Consider the following 22074-nt stretch of genomic DNA (forward strand, 5'->3'; position numbering starts at 1 on the left):
TTTCCAGGTGGGAAGTGTTTGGCATCATCAAGCATCTACAGAATGGATGTTTTGACTCTAGGGATGGCACTACAGTAGAGCACAGCATCAACTCCTGCTTGGCCGACAGGACATTGGAGCTGTGCCCAGTGTGTAGTGACCATGACAGACCAGTTCATTCTGGTGTATTCTCTCTCAAGGCAACCAATATACACTAAGATATTTACATGTCTGCATGTTTCTGTTACTCTCCCACGACTTTCTTTTCTTTGGAGACAGACTCAAGGAGCAGAGGATGATCTTGAACTGCTGACCCTCCCATCCCCACATTCCTAATGCTGGGATTCCAGGCACATGTTGCCATGCACCCTTGGCTCTGTATCACTTTTCATGTCTAATATTTGCATAAGGCCAGTTTCCTTTTCATTTTCCCAATGTATATATGCTAACAACCACTCATAAAATCAGATTTTTATGAAGTCACACAAAACTATCATTAGCTTTAAGTTTTTATTGAATTTCAACCTCAGAATTTAACAATGTTTAGGTGCTATTGTTTCTAGCCAATGTTCTTACTTGCTTCACATGATTTCTCATATTTTAATTTTCCATGACATATCGATTTTATATATGTTAAAATCTTGGGTTATTTCTTCAATTCTTTTTTTTATAGTGTCAAGAGTTAAAAACTCAAATACCAAAAATTTAGGATATTAGTACTGTGGCCACCATAATAGAGAAAAGAAAAAAAATTATACCATCTTAAACTGCTTAAATTCTCAACATTTCCTATAGTTTTTAAACATAGAAACTTCTCATTAAAATGTTCAAGCATTTCCTATTGAGACATATTTAAAGTTTAAAATGTTTTTTCTTAAATTAATCCGTACTGAACTACTTAAAAAATAATCGTGGCACCTTAGTATAAGACAGTTATTCTCCTGTATATCTAAAGTACCTCAGGTACAACCTGATGAATAGCAGATTACTGGAGAGAATAAAAACTGTGGCTTTAAGGTGTGAGTCGTTTGGGGTCACGAGGGAACATCGATGTCTGACGTACATTATGCAATCCTAAAAACAGCATCGTCACCCTTTCCAACCCTGTGAACAAGAAAATGACAGTTAATCTCTCTTTTGAAAACCTCTCAATTACCAGTTCTAATAGCGCTTTGGTCCAACATACATTTTACTTTATAAAATATCTATAAAAACCCAGTAACTCTATACTTTTAAACATTCTATTTAAATATACTCTTAAATATTCCTTTTCTCCACTCTAAAATACCAGCAAAGTAGAAATCACACAGAATTGCCCTTCTGCAATTGGCTTATTTATTCATCATCTCCACAGTTCATCTATGGTGTAGCACATATCAAAATATCTTTCTTTCTTTCCTTCCTTCTTTCTTTGTTCTTTGTTTCACTGTGTAACAGCCTTGGCTGTTCTGGAACTCCAGGCTGTAGACCAGGCTTGGCCTTGAACTCACAGAGATCTGCCTGCCTCTGCATCCTGAGTGCTGGGATTAAAGGTATTTGCTGCCATGCCCTGCAAAATTTCTTTCTTTTTAACACCGACTGGCTATATGGGTTAAACATCTTATTCCAGACATCCAAATGTTCTAAAATCTGAAATTTTGGGAGCATCAAGCAGCACTCAAGGATCTCAATGGTAAAGTCTATGAAATTATTCCAAAACCCAAGAAAATACAAATCTGAAATACCTCTGGTCCTGATTATGTCAGACAGGGGAATCCTTAACCAGTACCACATTCTGCTGGCTCATTTACCCATGATGGACACCTGGCTACAGCCATGTCTCAGCTACCATGAAGATTATGTATGCACAAATATTTCTTGGTGTCATTTCCAATTATTTTGGGCACACACCAAAATTGGAATCATAAATCATATAGTAATTCTTTCTTTAGTGTATATACATAGAAGTAGACTGTTGGATCCTATGGTAAATGAATCTCTATCTTTGAGGAACTAGAATCCTGTTTTCTGCAGTGGGCACACTAACCCTCTACATTCTTTCTAGTGATAATTATTATATGTTAAGGTGGCAGCCATCCTAGCTTGAAGGTGTACCTCACCAATGACCGGTGCTGCTAAGTATCTGCTCACGTGCTCACCAACCATCTGCGTCTTCTTTTGAAGAAATTTCTGTTGGGTCTTTTGCCCATTTTGAATTTGAGTTTTACTTATTCTGGATGTTCACCTCTTATCAAATATATGACCTGTAAATATTTGTTCCCATCACTTGGGCTGCCTTTTTACTTTTTTTTTTAAACTTTAGAAAATTATTTATATAATTACATGTCTGTGTGTATGCACATGTCTTCAGGTGCCTGTGAGGCCCCTGACGTGGGTGCTGGGAACTCAACTCCAGCTGACTGTAACCTTAGCTCTCTCTCTGGCCCCCTTTTACTTTCTTTCCCCAGTTTGCCCCTTGCTCCCAAAGTTGGTGCTGGGGATCAAATCCGGGGACTGTGCAGACAAGGCAAGCACTGAGTTATATACTATCATTGCCTTTTCTCCGTTATAAGTGCTGGGGGTCAAACCTAGCCTTGTACACAAAATTTTCCCTAAGTTAAATGGGACTATTAATCACCTTGCTGTGTGTGCGCCATAGGCGTGATATCTAAGAAAGCATGGCCAAATCCGGTGTCCTGATGTTTATGCTCGGTTTTCTTCTACAAGTTTTATAGTGTTAGGCTTTTCATTTAGGTCTGTGATCCATTTTGGGTTATTCTTTTTATCTGGAGTTAGGTAAGGGTTTAACTTTATTCTTTGACATGAAAATGTTAATTTGTTCTAATCACTGGGAATGTTACTGTCCTACGATCTTTACAAATTACTTGTTTTTATTTGCATATATGTGTGTGTGAGCATGTGTGAGTTTATGTGCCCTCCTATGTGTGCGGGAGCCTGATGAGGCCAGAAGGAGGTATCTGGTCCCCTGAACCTGGAGTTTTAGATGGTTGTGAGCTGCTACATGGGTGATGGGAATTGAACTCAGGTCCTCTGCAAGAGCAGCAAGCTCTCTTACCCACAGAGTCATCTTTCTAGCCCTCGTCTATAGCCTTTCACTTTGTTTTTCACTTGCATTTACAGAGTTATTGATAAGCAACAGCAGTATTACCAATGCCTCCACCAGCATGAGGAGGGGCTCCAAATCGGAAGGAATCAATGTAAGCTTTGATTTTTTCCAAATCTATAAAAAGAAAACATAATTTATCACAGTATAAAAAAATATATTACTACAATGAAGATTTGGGGAAAAGACTTATGAGACAACTTTAGGATGTTTACAATCTGTTACTTTCAAAATATACACTGTTCTAAATATTTTACATTACTTACCAATTCCATGGTGCAAAGCTCTCTCTGTTAGCAATTGAGGATCATGTATTCTTTGTGCTCCGGACAATATTTCTTCTCCTCTCATGAACATATCATAAGAGTTGGAGTGTTTCTGCACAAGAAGTACTGTGTTATCACACTTTTCCCACGATAAACATGTGGGGAGAAAAATCTATGCTATGCTGTCGTTCCCTGGTTAAAGATTACCCTTCCACACCAATTCCTTTCTACAGCAGAACTGCTGAGGGCAAGTTTGTTCTCTGTTCAGATCTCCATTCTCTTTTTACCACACCTCCTAATAACCAGAATACCAACCACATCTAAAGCAGCAGTGCTGCTTCTTATTTTACTTTATTGCCTAAAAAGTTTTAAAATATAATATGAATTTTGGTCAGTTTTGAATGCCAATTACCAATAAGTAAGTAGTCTATTTAGGAAAACTTTGAAGGAAAGTTAACTAAAATTGAGTCAAGCTATGCTTGACTTGTGGCCTATCAGGCATTTGATACTAACAGTTTTAACTTTTACGTAAACAATGGCTCTAATTTCCAGATCACTTCAGTATTGCCTAAACTTGTTATAAATGCTGACCTCTGAACCTGCTCCAGATCAGAGATTTGGAACCCAAAGGCTAGGACTCAGCATGTGTTTCAAAAGCCCTCCAGTCTGGTGCTGGTGGCGTACACCTGGGAAGCCGAGGCAGGCAGACACCTGAGTTCCAGGCTGGCTTAGTCTAAATTGCAAGTTCCAGGTCAGTCAGAGATACACAGTAAGACCTTGTATTAGAAAAAAAGGAAAAAACAAAACAAAACAAACCCAACCACAAGCTCCTCAGATGGTTCATGCATACTAAGGGCCTGAACCACTGCAAAATAAAAAGCTGTAACACATCTGGATTACTAACTCCTTTTCTTCCCCCTCTAGACATTGTTTCTCTGTGAAACAGTCCTGGCTGGCCTGGAACTTGCTCTGTATACCAGGTTGGCCTTGAACTCACAGAGATCCACCTGCCTCTGCCTCCCAAGTGCTGGGATTTAAAGACGTGTGCCACCACTTCCTGGCTTACTAATTCCTAAAATATAAAGTAAGCTTTGATTTTCTTCAAATCTATTAAAACACAATTTACCACCTTTGTATAAAAATTAGAAAGGTGAATTCCCAGTTCAAAGCCAACACTGAGATTCTTGCTAAACTCTGAGTATCAAGTACTATATTTAGCATTTATGGCCACAATAAATCTTTAGGAAAAATGACCTAGAAACAGGATTTTAATTTAGGTTCTCAGGACTAATTTGCTACAGCATCCAAAAATGGTTTATAGAAAGTTCTTTCTTCCCCACAAATAGGTGATTTGAAGTCAAGTTACTCACAGGATTTCTTGGGTCAGGCATGGTATAGAAAGGTCTTACAGCCAATGGATATTTATCAAGAACATAAAAGTCTGTATCATACTATTAAAAGAAAGAAACTATGTTAAGTCTATATAATATTTTGTGGAAATTTTAAAATATCAGTTATTATATTAACATAAAACCCCTGAATTATTTCCCCAATAATATAGCTTTTTGTTTAGATATCCGAATGAAACTGGGTAATATATACTGAAATAAATACTGTTAAAGTGTTGGATATTTTCTTACTACCTCACAAGCTTATTAGTTAAAGAGAAATTACATTTCAACTCCCATCTGACCCCATTCCCCTTTGTTAAAACTGCAGATGTGGACAATGACAGCCAGTGACAGACTGCTGAGACCGCATGCTCCAGGTCTAGCTAACACTGCAGACTTCAGAAAAACCGAACCAGCAGGGGGAGCTCAAGGACTTTCTACGCTTCATTAAATGAGTGTCCTTTAAAAGAACACAACAGGCTAAGCATCTATCTCCTTTGGATTTAGTATTAGAAATAAGAGCAAGAGTCACAGGTAAGACCTTTTATAGTTTAGAGGCCTCTCCTCACTAATCTGACAATCTCAAGTGTCCTTTAGAGGCCCTTCAATATGACCACACAAATGTCACACACTGAATTAATCAAACTGTTGGTCAGAATCTGCCTAAACAGTTTTCCTTTTTCTAAGAACAAAAGTACAGCTCTCTTTAGTAACTCTGGAACGCCACTGTAAGAAGATGAAAGAATTTTCTGCTACTGCTGTCTCTCCTTAAGTACATTTCAGATTAAAGAAAAAGTCAACACACGTATGACTCCTACCTTTTCTTTCACCAAACGACCCAACAGCTTTTCATTTGGGGTACTGAAAAAGAAACACGAAACTAGTGTTTGAAGGTGAAACAGAAACTTTTTTTTAGTTTTTCAAGACAAGGTCTCTTTATGTAGCCCTGGCTGTCCTGAACTCATTATGTAGACCAAGCTGGCCTTGAGATCTGTCCACCTCTGCCTTCCAAGTACTGGGATTAAAGAAGTGTGCCACCCCGCCAGGCTTAAACAGAAACTTTTTGAACTTTTAGTATTTGTATTAAATTGTGTGTCTGTGAGTGGGTGTTGGAGTTACACAGGCAGTTGTGAAGAAGCCTGATGTGAGTGCTGGGAACTAAACTCACCATATCTGGAAGAGCACTCAGAGCTCGTAACCACTGAACTATCTCTCCAGTCCCCACCATGTAATAACTTAAAATATTTTTTTAAAAGATTTATTTATTTATTATACATACACTATTCTGCTTGTATGGATGCCTGCAGGCCAGAAGAGGGCACCAGATCTCATTACAGATGGCTGTGAGCCAGCATGTGGTTGTGGGAAATGAACTCAGAACCTCTGGAAGAACAGCCAGTGCTCTTAACCTCTGAGCCATCTCTCCAGCCCCTACTCTTTAAATTAGTAAGGCCACCCCCTTTTTTTATCTGAGGTTCTCAAAGGATAATAAACTTTGGCCCAAACACACTGTCAGCTGTTCACCCTGCTTTTTTAAGACAAGCATTTCAGGAAGCCATCCACAAGCTCACCTCCCCCAGCTACTTAGTGCAATACACACTGCTCCAATGATTACAACCAGGCAGAATTAAGCATTCCATTGACCCAGAAACAGGAGGGAAACGTTACTGTTTTCACGTTATTATAATTGTGTGAAATAAAATCCAGTGGGCTAGCACTGAAGGGTCCTGCCATTACATAATCTCCTTTTTTGTTAATTCACAAAGGTTTGTAATATGACAACCAGTAAACCCAAGTCTTTAAAGGCAACCTGTGGCCAAGAAGTACCTTCTTTAGCACCTATCTTACTTAAGAACAATTCCTTAAATACCTAAAATACATTACTTGAATTGAACTAATTATAAAATTTATGGTTTCTTTTAGCAATAAGGAGTATGCTGAAAAATCATATTTTTCTTTATTAAAACAAATAAATAATGCGCTAGGAGTAAAGTATGTTTTTTGGTCAAAAGTAGAAGAAGAAAAAAGAGAGACAACCATCACCTTTCTCTTCCACATATCTACTATGTACTGCTGTGATGACTTTACTATTTTAACCAGGAACCTCTGAATGAAATGTATGTTGACAGCCATTTTCTCTCTAACTTTACTATGCAATATTCCTAAATTATATATTAGATTTAGGTAACTAAATAAATTAGATTTAGGTAACAAAATACAGCATAGTGGTAACATACAGACAGTATTTTTATGCCCAATTCTGTACAGGGTGAGATTTAGAATGTTCTTTACCCTTAAAAAAGAAGTAACATTACAAATAAAAATAATCATAGGCAAAAGCTGGGTGTGGTGGTGGCGCACGCTTTTAATCCCAGCACTTGGGTGGCAGAGGCAGGCGGATTTCTGTGAGTTCGAGGCCAGCCTAGTCAACTAGTCAGCTCCAGGACAGCCAGGGCATAGTCCCTGTCTCGAACAAAACAAAACAGACTGGGGAAGTCTCCACACTCTTCTTTACTCTCTATTACTAGGTGGAGGACAGGGTCTTACATAAGTAAGTAAGGCTCCACCACTGAGCTTTGCCCTCCACCCCCCGCCCCATCCATTATATACATTTTTGTTTTTGTTTTTGTTTTTCGAGACAGGGTTTCTCAGTGTAGTTTTGTGCCTTTCCTGGAACTCGCTCTGTAGACCAGGCTAGCCTTGAACTCACAGAGATCCGCCTGCCTCTGCCTCCCGAGTGCTGGGATTAAAGGCACGTGCCACCATACTTGGCTATAAAATATTTGTAAAATTTAAAAATACTAAGATTTTATTGTACGTGATGACTGTTTTGCCTGCATGTATGTATGTGTACTACATGAATGCCTGGTGCTCTGTAAGGCCATGGATCGATCCCCTAGAAGAGTAGTTAGAGACAGTTGTATGTAAGCCACCATCTGGGTACTGGGAACCTAACCTGGATCCTCTGAAAGAGCAAGTGCTCTGAATTGCGGAGCCACCTCTCCAGTCCTTAATATGTTTGTTTATTTATTTAAAAGGTTATTTATTTATGTATTTGTTGTGTGTGGCTGTTTGCCTGCATGTGTTCTTCGAAAGTAGCAAGACTCTTTAGATTCTTATCCACTGAGCCATTTCTCCAGATCCCCTTCTCATTCATTTTGAGGTAGGGTCTCCTGAAGCTGCTCAGGCTGGCCCAGAACTTGTTCTGCAGCCCAGGCGAGCTTTGAGTTGGTAAACCTCCTGTCTCATGCCTCCTGAGGACTTGATATCACTGACCTGGGCCAACAGGTTTGTCTTCCTACATTCGTCGAAGGGTTATAAATGGGAAGAAAAATGAAAATAATCCACAAAATTATTGAAGCCTAGGCAAACAATACTAAATATAATATTTTAATTTTTATCATGTAAAGCAGTATTATACAATATACCAAAGTTAACAGTTATCAGTTAGGCAAAATACATTAAACCTAAGCATTAGAGTTAAAAACAAGGCCAGGGACCAACCTTAGATCTTCCTCATCACCCATCTCAACTCCTGCTTCTCTAAGCATAGCCAAGGCTTCACAATACTCCAGTCTCAAGGTTGGCTCCAAAAACTTGAATGGCTCACATGGGAACTGTTTATTCACAGTTTGAATTTCAGTCTGAAACCTGCATGTTCAATGTTTCAGTTAATAACATGTTCAACGTTTCTTCCACAAGAGGTCACTGCTGTAAGCAATATACAGTATCAGTCTTTGAACCTGTACCAAGAAAAGCATTTCAAATTTCTAAGAATCAAGATACTTAAAATGCTTAATTCTATTTCTTGGTTTCATGGTGTTTTTTTTAACCACAGTGGCATTAAAAGATTACAATTTTTATTTTCAACTCCTATCAGCTAATATTGTTAGAAACATAAAATATCTATTTTGTGAAACATTAAAAAAAAATCTGATTTTATCCTTAAACATTTCTTATCCTCAAGGAAGAGGATACTACAGCTTGTCTGCCCTGTTCTGCCATTCCCACCATGCTAAGTTTTTTAAGGGGTGCTACTTCCTTCCTCCTGTGATGTCCCCACAGCACCTGCACACAGTAGCCAAGACAACTGCAGAGAACTGTGTTTCTGTAGTGAGGGACATTTTCTCACTAGGTAGCCCTAGCTGGCCTCACACTTGTAATCCTCTGTCACTGTTTCAAATGCTGCCATTTAAAGGTATATGCCACCATACCTGGCTCAGAGATATTTTGAAAACATTTAGAAAAGCATTTGTTCAAATGTTTATGGATGAAATGATAGTAGAGATCTGATTCAAATAGGGGCAGGGGAAATGGGATCAATAAAAAATAGCCATCGACTGACAATGGCTAAAACAAGGTGCTAAGTATATAGGGTTTGTTTGTGAGACTTAATGTTCTTAATTTAAAAATAAGGGCTGGAGAGATGGTTCAGTGGTTAAAAGCACACACTTCTCTTGCAGAGGACCTGAGTTCAGTTCCTAGTACCCACATCAGGTGGCTCAGAGACACCTATAACTCAGAGAACTTGACACCTTCTTCTAGACTCTGAGGACACTTGACTCACATACACACATACTATCCCCACATATGCATAATTAAATTCTAGGATTCTAGGCATGTGCCACACCTTGTACAGTCATTGATTTGGAAATGATTGTCTACCCCTACTTATGTCTCTCAATGTTTTGAGTCATGGATAGTCTTTCATCGATATATTGCTGTGCAACACAAACATGAGCAGAATATGGCACAAGGCTGACAGTCCAGATCACAACAGACAGAACAACAGATGGTTCCCAAATGACCTGTAAACTATAGGAAGAAGGCTGTTTTTCAAACTGTTGCTTTATGTTTATTAAAGAGGTTAGTGACAAAACTGTCTAAGTTGACATAATTAGGCACAATTATCTTGGTTCATTTCAAACGCTCAGAGAAAGAATTGATGTCTATAACAAGTCCTGGAAACTTTCTTAAACTATAAATGTGAAAAACAGAAAACAAAAAACTGTATCATCCCCTAACCAAAAAACAAACAAAACAAAAATTGCAATTGTTTTGAAATTAAGGCCACATCAAGATATTAAATAATTTTAACCTTTCTTGAAGTCCTTTGAATATTTGCACCAAGGTGTCAGCAATTTCTTCTACAACTTCATGGTAATGATAATTAAAAGCCATTTCAATATCCAAACCAACAAATTCAGTGAGATGTCTATGGGTATTGGAGTCTTCAGCTCTGAAAACTGTTAACCAAAGAATAACAGCACAGTATTTTAAGTCTTGGGTAAGTGAGGACTTAAATGCAGAATTCCACTTGGTAGTGCCCAAGTGGTACCATCTTCCCAACCCCCCAGGGTGAGAGGGAGCACTGATAAGCCATCTGTTTCAGCATTCTCCCAGACAGCAAGTTCATTACAAACACCCAAGTCCTAGAGAGAAGCAGAACCAAATGCAAATTAATAAAAGAGGCTGTTGAGAACCCCTAGGGAATGCAAGATCCTGAGGCACCACCTCAATAATTAAAAACACACTCAATTATTACCAATATAGTGAGTTTGTCTCCATTTTATTAAAATATGGCTTAAGCAAAATGAAACTGCATAAATGAAGTAACATTATACACGTTCCAGCACCTCCCAGTCCAGCTCCTGCTCTCTCTGCAACTCGGCTGTCGTCTTTCTGACCTGCTCGACTCATCTTCACCCCACTGCCACATTACTATTCCCGTCACACATCCCTGCTTGGAAACTCACCTCCCAAATGGCTATTATAACAAGACATAAAATGACCAAAGTCTAAAGCCTTTCCACTTTTCCCTTCATCGAGCCTCTACCTGCAGTTTCTAACTACTCTTATTTCGGTTTCCTCCGGTAGCCATGCTTTTGACCTATGCTGTTCCCTCTACTAAAGCACCGTCTCTGTTTTTATATATCCCACCAGGTCCTTAAAGCCCACTTTAGTTTGAATTTTCTTTCATGGTGACTCCAGCAGACAGTCCTTCTGCACTGACTGTTAACTGTGTAGTACATTCTGATTCTTCTTTTTCTTTTGAGACAAGGTCTCACTCAGTAGTAGCCTTGACTGTCTGCAACTGACAATGATCCTCCTGCCTCAGCCTCAGTGCAGGGTTACAGGCATGAGCCACCACATGACTCCCTGACACCGACTTAAAGAAGATGCTATCACTTGGATGTATAAATCATGGAATTATTTTGCAATTCATTTGCTTATTCCCTGTGACTGCTCTATGCATGTGTGGCTTATTCAGTGGCAGAGGCAGGGATTAACATTTGTTTCCTTCTCACTCAAGGCATGATCTGTAAACTAGGAGTTCCAGCAATTTTCATGGCAATGTACTACTAGAACCTGCATTTGGATCCCTCTCAGCATCTGATAAGTGCTGCTGATTCTTCTAAAGACATGGTACCCAGCCTAAGAGTAGTGTGCAATGTACATTTGGCAAATAAAAAAATAATAAAAAAAAAACCTTCAGAAAATTTAAACACTTAATTATTTTGCTGTTTGTTTGTTTTTAGACAGGGTATTTCTATATAACAGTCCTGCCTATCCTGAACTTGCTTTGTAGACCAGGCTGGCCTTGAATTCTCAGAGATCCACCTGCTGCCTCTGCTTCCCAGGGGCTAGGATTAAAGGCATGCACTTCCACCACACAGTTAAAACATTTAATTTTTGTGCTAACTTCTCTATTAGCAAAAGCTTAAGCTTTGTTAAACTATCAAAAAACTTACATATAAAATAATTTGGTAAGTTGAAAGAATATTTCATTTATTTTATGAATATAGATGTTTCCCCTTCATGTATGCTTTTGTATCATGTACATTCAGTGCTCACAAAGGCTAGAACAGTAGGCATCTTATCCCAGTGGAACTGCAATTCTAGCTGGCTCAGTGGTTAAAAGCACTGGCTTTGCTTCCAGAGGACCTAAGTTTGGTTCCCAGCACCTGCATGGGAACTCATTGAGATTCACCTGCCTTTGAGGCTCAGAATTAAAGATGCGTGCATCACCATGTCTGGCTGATCCTCAAAGAATGTATTTTTAAAATGAGATAGTGTCTCTCTCTCTCTCTCTCTCTCTCTCTCTCTCTCTCTCTCTCTCTCTCTCTCACACACACACACACACACACACACACACACACACACACACACACACGTTGTCATTTCAAACTTTGAGTTTATTACTTTTTTTTCTTTTTTGTTTTTGAGCTGAGGATCAAACCCAGGGCCTTGCACTTGCTAGGCAAGCGCTCTACCACTAAGCTAAATCCCCAACCTGAGTTTATTATTTTATTCTTCTTGGTTTTTGTGGAACTGAACCAAGAGGCTTGCACATACTAACAAATGCTCTACCACCGAGCCAATTACATCCCTAGCTCTTAAATTCTAGTATTTGTATAATCAGTAGATAAATGGATTTAAGCTTTCAAAGGATCTAAACTTTAGTGTTTCTAATATAACTGCTCTATAATTAATGAGCTTAACACAACTATTTAACTCAACTTTTTTTTTTTTTTTGGTTTTTCGAGACAGGATTTCTCCGTGTAGTTTTGGTGCCTGTCCTGGATCTCGTTCTGTAGACCAGGCTGGCCTCTAACTCAGAAATCCGCCTGGCTCTGCCTCCCGAGTGTTGGGATTAAAGGTGTGCGCCATCACTGCCTGGCCTCAACATAATTTTACAATTAACAAATATATAAATGACAACATCTTACCTGGTCCAATGCAGAAAACCTTCTCAAAATCAGCACAGATGCACATCTGCTTATACAGCTGTGGGGACTGAGCAAGGTAGGCATTGTTTTTAAAATAGGACACAGTAAAAACATTGGCTCCTCCTTCGCTGGCAGCTGAAATGCAAACATTTATATTATCATAATCAGTTATATGTTAATCCATGTAATTCTTAAAAAAAAAATAGTAGTTCACTCAGAGAAAAAAGACCAAGAAAATCAAGAATTGCAGGCAAACGTTCCCTTTTTCTGAATCAATTTCCTATTTATTACTTTAAGGCTGTAAAAACTAAATGAATAAATAAAGAAAAGAAGATATTCCCTTCTTTTTTTCTTGAGACAGTCTCACCGTGTAAGGCTACTGTCTTAATTATTTTTCTGATTGTCAGAAGGCAATGTTTAATTTTATCTATCTAGATACTATTCTTTTAATAATTTATCTTCTATATATTGTTTTGCCTACATGTATGTATGTATGTGTATCATATGCATATCTTGTAGTAGATAAGGTCAGAAGAAGGCACCGGATCTTCTGGAACTGGAGTTCCAGATGGTTCTGAGCAACTGTGTGGGTGCTAGGGACTGAACCTGGGTCCCCTGTAAGAGCAACAAGTGCTCTTAACTACTGAGCTATCTCTCCAGCCCCGTCAATGATATTCTTTAAAATATTTATTTATTTAGTGTATGTGTTTGCCTGTAGAAGTGCATGTGGAGGTCAGAGAACAGCTTATGAAAGTTGCGTCTCTGCTTCTTTGTGTCCTGGGGATTGAACTCACACTGTCAGCCTTGATGGCAGTGGCAAGGCAAGCCTTTTATACCCACTAAGCCCTGCGGCGATGATGATGATGATGATGATGATGATGATGATGATGATGATGATGATGATGATTGAGACAAGCTCTCATTGTGCAGTCCTGGCTAGACTGGAACTAGCTGTGTAGACCAGACTAGCCTTGAATTCAGAGATCCACCTGCCTCAGCCTCCAGAATGCTGGGATTAAAGGTGTTTGCCAGCAGGCAGGACCAGCTAGAATGATATTTGTAACTCATAAGTGTTAACGTAAGCAATTCTAAAAGGGTAAAAAGATCAAGACAGGATTCTCAGACAAGAATGATATCAAAATCCCAGCACTCGGGAAGCAGAGCCAGGCAGATCTCTGTGAGTTCAAGGCCAGCCTGGGCTACCAAGTGAGCTCCAGAAAAGGCGCAAAGCTACACAGAGAAACCCTGTCTCGAAAAACCAAAAAGAATGATATCAATAGGTACTTGGTCATTTTTTACAATGAAGTCTATATAAAACCAAACTGCTGTACCAATTTTGAAGGAAATTAACATAATAAAAATACATGTGGCGTAACTTACAGTGTAGGAATTACATGTTGTTACTGCTTTATTTCCTAATCATTACCACAAAATGACTCTTGAAGGAAGAATATGGAACACTGTAGATGGTGGTGGTATTATCCTTGAAATAAACAGTCCCATGGCACTAAACATTAATGGATTCTTGGAATTATTTCAGTTTAAAAATTAACATAAGCAACATTGGGGAGGGAGGATATTTTTAATTACAGGGGATACATTTTTGAAGCATACCTGAAATAATTTTAGGAGTTTGGATTTCCACAAAACCTTTGTTAATTAAAGTTTCTCGGAAGAGATGGCAGATGCCGGACTGGAGACGGAAGATGGCCTGACTAGTTGATGTCTGTAAGACAGCATCAAAATCCAATTAAATCAACCTGGAACACCAAGCAAGTTAAACCATTCCTATTCTCAACAATTTTTTCTTTGTTTGTTTCTTCTTTTGTTTCTTGAGACAGGGTTTCTCTGTGTAACTTTGGAGCCTATCCTAGAACTCATCTGTAGATCAGGCTGGCCTCGAACTCACGGAGATCCGCCTGCCTCTGCCTCCCAAGTGCTGGGATTAAAGGCGTGTGCCGCCACCACCGCCCAGCTAACAATTTTTAAGTCGAACAGTACTGGAGACGATGGAGTACACAGCAGGCCAAGCCAGAAGGTGATGAGACATGCTGCAATCTAATGAATATACATGATCATACTAAGCTATTCTCACTAGAAATGCTTCCTAAGCAGATGTCCTAATTTGTAAGAATGCCATTTGAGAAAAAATATTTCTTTACAATTAATGAAACACCTTGATTGTACATTCATTCTCTTGGGGACTGTTTTTAAAGGCAATACAGTAAGTGAGACATTATCAACATTTATAAAGCACACAAATATTCTAAATAAGAGTTTGGCATAGAAAAATAAATTCCCGAAGACAACACACACATTTATGTTAACCGTCACCAATTATACACTAACTGTAGATAGCCATGTTTGTTCCATTAAAATAAGAAAATGAACACAAAAAAGGCACATCTCTCACAACTCTGACCCACAATGGCACATAAAGCATGCACAGCAGCCCTCTAGGAGCATGCTGTTGTCACCTTTTCTATTTTTTTTTTTCACTTTTCCACTTTATCTCCTCAGTTATTCTGGCTCCCTTTGTTTACTTGCAGCCTCAATCAGTGGCCAGAGCTCTCTAGTAATTATCTGTGCTCCAGTTAAAAGAAGAGGCTTCTTATCAGTGAGTCTTGCAGAATACATTAAAGAAAAAGAATGTTATAATGAGGTAGGTGTTTGGTAAAAACACCTGACCTCAACCAACAGCAGGATAGCCAGAGTCTGCTGAGTTGGTACTCAGGCATTTCAATGAACTAACTGCTCATGCCACAGCTCACCCGGCCTAGGCGTTTGCTGCACTCTGATGCAGACACCAAGGCCAGGTGGGACTCTGCATCTCCTTTACAGGAAAGAATCTAACCTTGAATTTCTGAAGATGAGGACTTTTTGTTTGTTTACATTTTATTCAGTGTGCATGTGTCACACCTCAGGTGTGGAGGTCCAAGAATAACAATGAATTGGCTCTCTTTTTCTACCATATTGGAACTGGGAATGGAATTCAGGTTTTCAGACATGGATTAAAGTGCCTTTATACCCTGAGCCATCTTGCTATCCCAAACCAGGGCATACTTAAGCAATGTTATTTTATAATTCAAATTCAAAGATACAAATCAACAATTTCTCACAAAGTAATGGAGATCATTTTCTAAAAGCCTCTATAGGCTTTTATAGTCTGCTGTGACTATTTAATTACTCACATTAAGACATTTACATTTAAACTGAAGAGGAGGGTTTGTGTCTCTACTTACTGATTTACTAGCCCATTTATTCATTCATTTATTTTTGTTTGTCTATGTGTTATGTGACTCACAAAACTACAAATTGTATATTTTTCTGCTTTCTAAAACCTAGCAACCTATAAATCAAAGAGGTATGTTACTGACTGCTACACATATGGAGACACAACTCACTTAAGTGAGATATATTCTCTAAGGGGCACAAGTACACTTCACTGCTTTTTTTTTTTAAGCTAGCCTAACTAAACTTATTTTATCCTCTTATCAAATGGAAACTAATTATTATAACTCATATAGTATGAATAGAAATTTCACCTAATTATGTTTTTAAAAAACAAATTTTACAGCTGGAGAGATGGCTTGGATTAAGAGCACTGGCTGCTCTTCCAGAGGTCCTGAGATCAATTCCCAGCAACCACATGGTGGCTCACAACCATCTATAGTGGGATCTGATTCCCTCTTCTCGCATAAAAGCATACATGCAGACATAAGACTCACATGCATTAAATAAATCTTTAAAAACCAAGACAAACGAACAAACAAAACAACAAAAAAACCACCCTAAAAACAAATACACCCCCACCACATACTATGCCCCCATTCTTGGCTTCCTGATTGTATCAACAAATCTGTCAATGTGGGAAGAAAATGGAGCCATGTTATATATGAGAAAAAATATCCCCCTGCCCCATTAGGTTCCTCAAGGCACTTGTTGGCCACTGGAAAGACAAGTACCTATTTTATTAGAAAGAAGGAACTGGGGATATAGCTCAGAGCTGTATCATTTGCCTTGCATACCAACATACTAAAAGTCTTGTGCTTGATTTGTATTACAGAAGAAGACGAAAAAGAAAAAACAGGAGTATAGTTTAGGAGTAGAATGCTTGCCTAGTATGTATGAGACCCTGGGGTTTATCTCTAGCATCACAAAAACAAACAAAGAATCCGAACACAATTATTTAGGCAATAATTCCAACATGTCCCATTTCCTATCTAGCAACTATACGCTAGGGAATATTCTCTGGCAGATTCTACCTTTTAAATGGTTTGAGATGATTATAGTAGTGCATACCTGCAATACCAGCTATTAGGAGGTTGAGGTGGGACAGGGGATGAGGACTGCCGAAATCAAGAATGAAGTTGGTGAGAAAAGTTCATCAGAATTTATATTTTAAACATAAGGTGTTCTTTAAAAGCAGTAACAAAGAAGAAGCTTCAAAGGAAACAATTATTTCGGTCATTTGTAATGCTGATAACAATTCTTAGAGGCACTTGTACGGAGTGCATGCCAGCTATCTTTGCACTCAGTACACACAGCTACTATAAGAAGCTCAATATCCGTGCATGGAAACTTGCCTCGGGGAAAACACTGACCTCAGAGGAACTGTACTCAACAGACTAACCCAGAGCCCGAGAAACTTCTAGTCTACTGCAGAATCATGCGTCTGCGCCTCCTTCACAAAGCATCCCTATGACATTAGAGGACAATGTGGGGTAACTAACAGCTAAGCAACAGAAAAGGGAGGTTTTGTCTTTTGGTCAAATCAGTCATTCTAGGTAGAATAATAATATTTAAAAGAACCAAAAAGCTTATTTTCTGTCAACTCTTAAAATATGGACCAATTTTAGGGGCTGGAGATAACTCAGCAGTTATCAGACAAGGTAAAAATAAAAGGGGAAAAAAAGCAAGACTCTACTTACAGAATTATTTTCCCTGAGGTCAGTCACATTATTAGAAAACAATGCTGTATCTTTTAGAAGACAAGAGGGGGAGGTTCATGGGAAGATCTGAAGTGTTGAGAGGGAGAATTAAAAAAAAAGTAAACACAAGTTTCCAATGAAACTGCTAATGGTACTGAGTTTTCACCATTCCCACAATAAATTATTTTTCTGTTGGGTTCGGCTTGTGGATTTAAAAAAATACTCAATTACCACCTTAATTAGCTACAGACTTCCTGCAAGTTAATGGTTTATACAGACAGTTTATAGACTATTGTGAAGCTGGACTGAGGTGAGAGAGATCTGGTGAGTACTCCTCACCTGAAAATCTGAACCTTTCTCAACACTGATAATGATGCTACAAGTTGAGAAACCCACATCTCAAGACCATGTTTTATGCAGGAAATTATTTAAAATACTGCATATAAAATAGCCTTCAGACTATGTATACATATGGATTATAAATGAATTTCATCTTTAGACTTGGGTCCCATTCTCCAGGGTATGTCAGAGTATGTGTACATACACATTCCTAAATCGGAAAAGACTTACAAGTAACCTCTGTAATATAACTGGAATCACGCAAAGCTGCAGTGACATTACTACAGTAAGGGGACTTTGGCAGCGCTCAGGTTAAATCCCAGCCAACTCTCCAGCAGGCAGGCACTGTGGGTAAGACAATGGTGCTGCAGTGGGAGAATGGGTGGTCTGCAACACAACCGTGTCGAGCAACCGACAGAACTCTGATTCAGGCCAACAATTACCACACCCAGCAAACTCCCCGGACTGCCTCGGGTCATCCAAATCTTTGTTAAAAGTGCCACTGGCTGTGGCAATCACCCACCTATGATTCTCACAGCACTCCCAACGCTGTCTGCTGTCACACAGACCAGCATTACTCAATGTTTCTGCCTCTACTCATTTCTGTCATGGTGGGTTTCACTTGGATTACCATTATTTCCCTTTAAATCACACCTTAAATGGTGCATCCTTAGCAGCAGCATCCATAAACAACACATGAATTTAATTTGCAAGTTATATCACCTAAGTATTAAAATAGAAAACATGCATCTGTTTAACACCCAGAAACTATTGTATACCTTGTTTTAGAAAAACACTGTAAAACTGAAATGTCATATGCTGGCATGCAAACTATACTGCCAAGAAAATCTTTTCTATTACAAGGGTGTAAAAATTCATCAGAAATACAGATTTTCATTTTCTACTTGAAAAAAAAGTATTGAAGTCGACAATGAGCAGACATAGACACTTGATTACTGTCTAATTGTTCTGTAAGTGTTTCAGGATTCCATGGTTTTGTTAATGACTCTTTTAGAAAGAGACAGAAAATATACACTTAAATTTTAAATTTATTTTAGTATGTCTTGTCTACATGTATATATGTGCACCACGTGCGTGCCCACAGCCCTCAGAGTACGTCATTACTGGATCCTCTGAAACTGGAGTTGCAGACACTTGAGCTTCCATGAGTGCTTGGAAACACACCTGGATCTGGCAAGAGAGCAAATACCCTCTCCAGCCCCCCACTTTAAAGTGCATTTATTTAATTTTTTAAATTAAAAATGTACATGTATGGGTGTTTTGCCTGCATGTATGCCTGTGTATCATGCGGTTGCGTGCTCAGAGAGGACAACAGGGGCATGTTGGAGCCCTTGGAATTGGAGTTACAGACAGTTGAACGCTGTCATGGGGTGCTGGGAAACCACCGTTGAAGAACGGTAAGCCATCTGTTCTCGCCTACTGAGCCATCTCTCCACTTATTTATTTTGTATGTGTATAGGAAGGCAGGTGCTGTGGAATAATGCTTTTGTACACTGGTTAAATAAAACGCTGACTGGCCAGAAGCCAGGCAGGGAGTATAGGATATGGTGGTATTCTATTTGTACTGAAATGTGATTTTAATTGTATGTTAATAAATAAAGTTGCCCGGGGGTCAGAGCTATTAGAGCCATAGAAAGAGCGTGGCGGTGGTGGCGCACGCCTTTAACCCCATAGATCTCTGTGTGTTCAGGGATACAGCCAGCCCTGGGGGGCTGTACTTACAGGCAGTGACAAGGCAGTCATGTGTTTGGGTTTACAACCAATGAGAAGGCAGAAAAGAAAGACTATTTAAAGACATACACACAGGAAATAGCTCTCTTTCGGGGAGCTCGGAGCACCACAGGAGGAAGGGTAAGATTTTAGCTCTGAGCTCTTGGCTTTCTCTTTTACACTGGTTCTGTGTTTCTTATTTAATAAGATGGTTGGTTACATCTACATAAGCAGACAAGGAGAATTCTGGGAAGAGGAAGGTTGAGTCAGGAGCCGCCAGCCCAGGGAGCAGCAGGTAATGGCACACAGGTAAAGCCATGGAACATGTGGCAACATTTAGATTAACAGAAATGGGCTGAGTTTAAATGTAAGAGCTAGTCAGTGGTAGGCCTGAGTTAATGGCCAAGCAGTCTTAATAAATATAAGCGTCTGAGTCATTATTTTATTAGTCCTGAGACTAATCTCAGGTCCCCATGCTTGGTGGCAGATATCTATACCACTGAGCCATCTTGATGGCCCCAAGAATGTTAAAATGTTAAAGTCAATTGTATTCTTGGAAAAGTCTAAGTTAAATGACCTTATCTTACTCTTTCTCTGTAAGAGCACTCACCCTCCTTCCATGGACCACTGTGGCAGTCATTCTCCCTTCTAAGGATGGTAGGCTATTTGGTAGACTTTTTGGAAGGGCTACACTTAAATCTGAATCACTCTTTGATTTCTCCCTATTCTTAGGTACAGATGAATGTCATTGAGATAGTAAATACTTACTTTTCCTCGCTAATTAAGAATATATTACGTAACACTACAATGTATTTCTTTTTTAAAAACTACTGTTTTATGTGCATGGGTGCTGGGAACTGAATGGGGCCCTCTGGAAGGACAGTCAGCACTCTTATCCATTGGGCCATCTCTCCAGCCCACAATCTGTTTTTCTAAATTGACCACTACACTAAAGCTTTTATGCTCCTATTACCAATTCCATACAAACACAGGAACATATAGCAGTTACCTGCTACAAAGAACTCTCAGATGTTTTTAGGAGATAAGACTTTTGATGAGGACTTCTTAGCGCAATCCTACCTCCCTTGGGTTGCCAGGTCATCCTAGAAGTCAAGCCATTTATTTAGTTATTTATTTTGGTTTTTCAAGACTGAGTTTCTGAGTAGCCCTGGCTGTCCTGGAATTTGTTTTGTAGACCAGGATGGTCTTGAATTCAGAGATTCCCCTGCTTTTGGGTTTAAGGGCCTGTGTCACCACCACTGGGCATGAAGTTGAGCAATTCAACAAGTGGAACACATTTAGGTTAGGTATCTAGCCAAGTGAGCAGAGTGCTCACCCAGCATGTATGAGGCCCTAGCTTCAATCTCCAGCAAACTGGATATGACAGTGTATGTATACCTAGAATATCAGAACTTGAGAAGTAACAGCAACAGGATCAGAAGCTCAAGTCTTCTTCAACTACAGAAACACTTCAAAATCAGCTTAAATACATGAGGTCTTGTCTCAAAATTAATAAATAAAATAAAAGGGGCTGGTGAGATGGCTCAATCAGAAGAGATGCTTGCTGCTAAGCCTGATGATTTGAGTTTGAGCCCTGGAACCCACATGGTGTAAGAAAACCAATAAGTTGTCCTCTGACTTCCTCATGTGCACCATGGCACATGCCTGCCTTCCCCTGACCCTCCACAAAATACGTAAGATGGTCCACACAAATACGAGGACAAGGGTGTGGATCTCTAGTATCCACATAAAAAGGCAAGAGGGTGTGGTGATCTGCTTATAATCACAGTACTATGGAGGTAGTGACAGGGGATCCCTGGAATAAGCTGGTTAGGCAGACTAGCCCCAAACAGTGAACTCTGGGTTCAGTAAGAGACCCTGCCTCAATATATAAAGTGGAAGAAGACCTTGGCAACCACCTTGGGCCCCAACACACACACACACACACACACACATACCTCCATACATGGGAATATGCACAAATGCATATGCAAACCACAAACACATGAAAAAAGTGTTTATAAGGATCATATAAACAACATGAATGAAATAAATGTACAATACTTCCTGGTGGTCTAAGATAACACAAAGGACATATACCCTACCTAGTACTTTAGCCAACATGTGCCCAGTACTACTAAGATCTCTAAATTTTCAAGAAAAGTCATCTGGCTATTAATATGAAAACCTTCCCATCCTTGTTTTCCTTCCAACTGACCTCCAACTGCTTTTTCTTTTGTTTTTGAGCTAGAGTCTCATTACTATAGCTAAAACTGACTTCTAATTGCCTATGTAATCCAAGTTGACGTTGAACTTTCCTGTCTCAGCCTCTTGAACGTTGGAGATTACTGGTGTGCACAACCAAGTCTGGCCAAATCCTGGGTTTCAGTGATCCTGTTTCAGCCTCCCAAATAGCTGGGATCACAGGTTCGTGCCATGGCACTTAGTAAAACTCCCATTATTCAATGGCTGCAATGCATTTAAATTACACCACCAACAACAACCAATTTTTTTTCTGGGCCAAACTGTAGTATAAGCCAGTAACAAATAGTTTCTAGGCAGTACCAAGAGTTTTTTTCAACATGAATTAAAAATAGAGAAGGT

The 22074-nt window shown here is 39.2% G+C and overlaps 1 protein-coding gene across 1 annotated transcript in view; it reads right to left on the reverse strand.

Annotated features, from left to right (window-relative positions):
* Positions 1 to 475: 475 nt before the first annotated feature.
* The window catches only part of Dars1 (aspartyl-tRNA synthetase 1), a 51161-nt gene continuing 29562 nt past the window's right edge, over positions 476 to 22074 (reverse strand). Inside the window, exons 8-16 of the mRNA XM_042258054.2 lie at positions 14084 to 14195; positions 12470 to 12604; positions 9838 to 9985; positions 8244 to 8390; positions 5558 to 5600; positions 4719 to 4799; positions 3349 to 3460; positions 3128 to 3199; positions 476 to 1083 (exon numbers count right to left, since the gene is read on the reverse strand). Coding sequence (XP_042113988.1) covers positions 992 to 1083; positions 3128 to 3199; positions 3349 to 3460; positions 4719 to 4799; positions 5558 to 5600; positions 8244 to 8390; positions 9838 to 9985; positions 12470 to 12604; positions 14084 to 14195 — 942 coding nt within the window. The 3' untranslated portion in view covers positions 476 to 991. The remainder of the gene's footprint in view (positions 1084 to 3127; positions 3200 to 3348; positions 3461 to 4718; positions 4800 to 5557; positions 5601 to 8243; positions 8391 to 9837; positions 9986 to 12469; positions 12605 to 14083; positions 14196 to 22074) is intronic.

This window comes from Peromyscus maniculatus, chromosome 11 (assembly GCF_049852395.1).
Source record: "Peromyscus maniculatus bairdii isolate BWxNUB_F1_BW_parent chromosome 11, HU_Pman_BW_mat_3.1, whole genome shotgun sequence".
NCBI classification, from domain to species: Eukaryota; Metazoa; Chordata; class Mammalia; order Rodentia; family Cricetidae; genus Peromyscus; species Peromyscus maniculatus.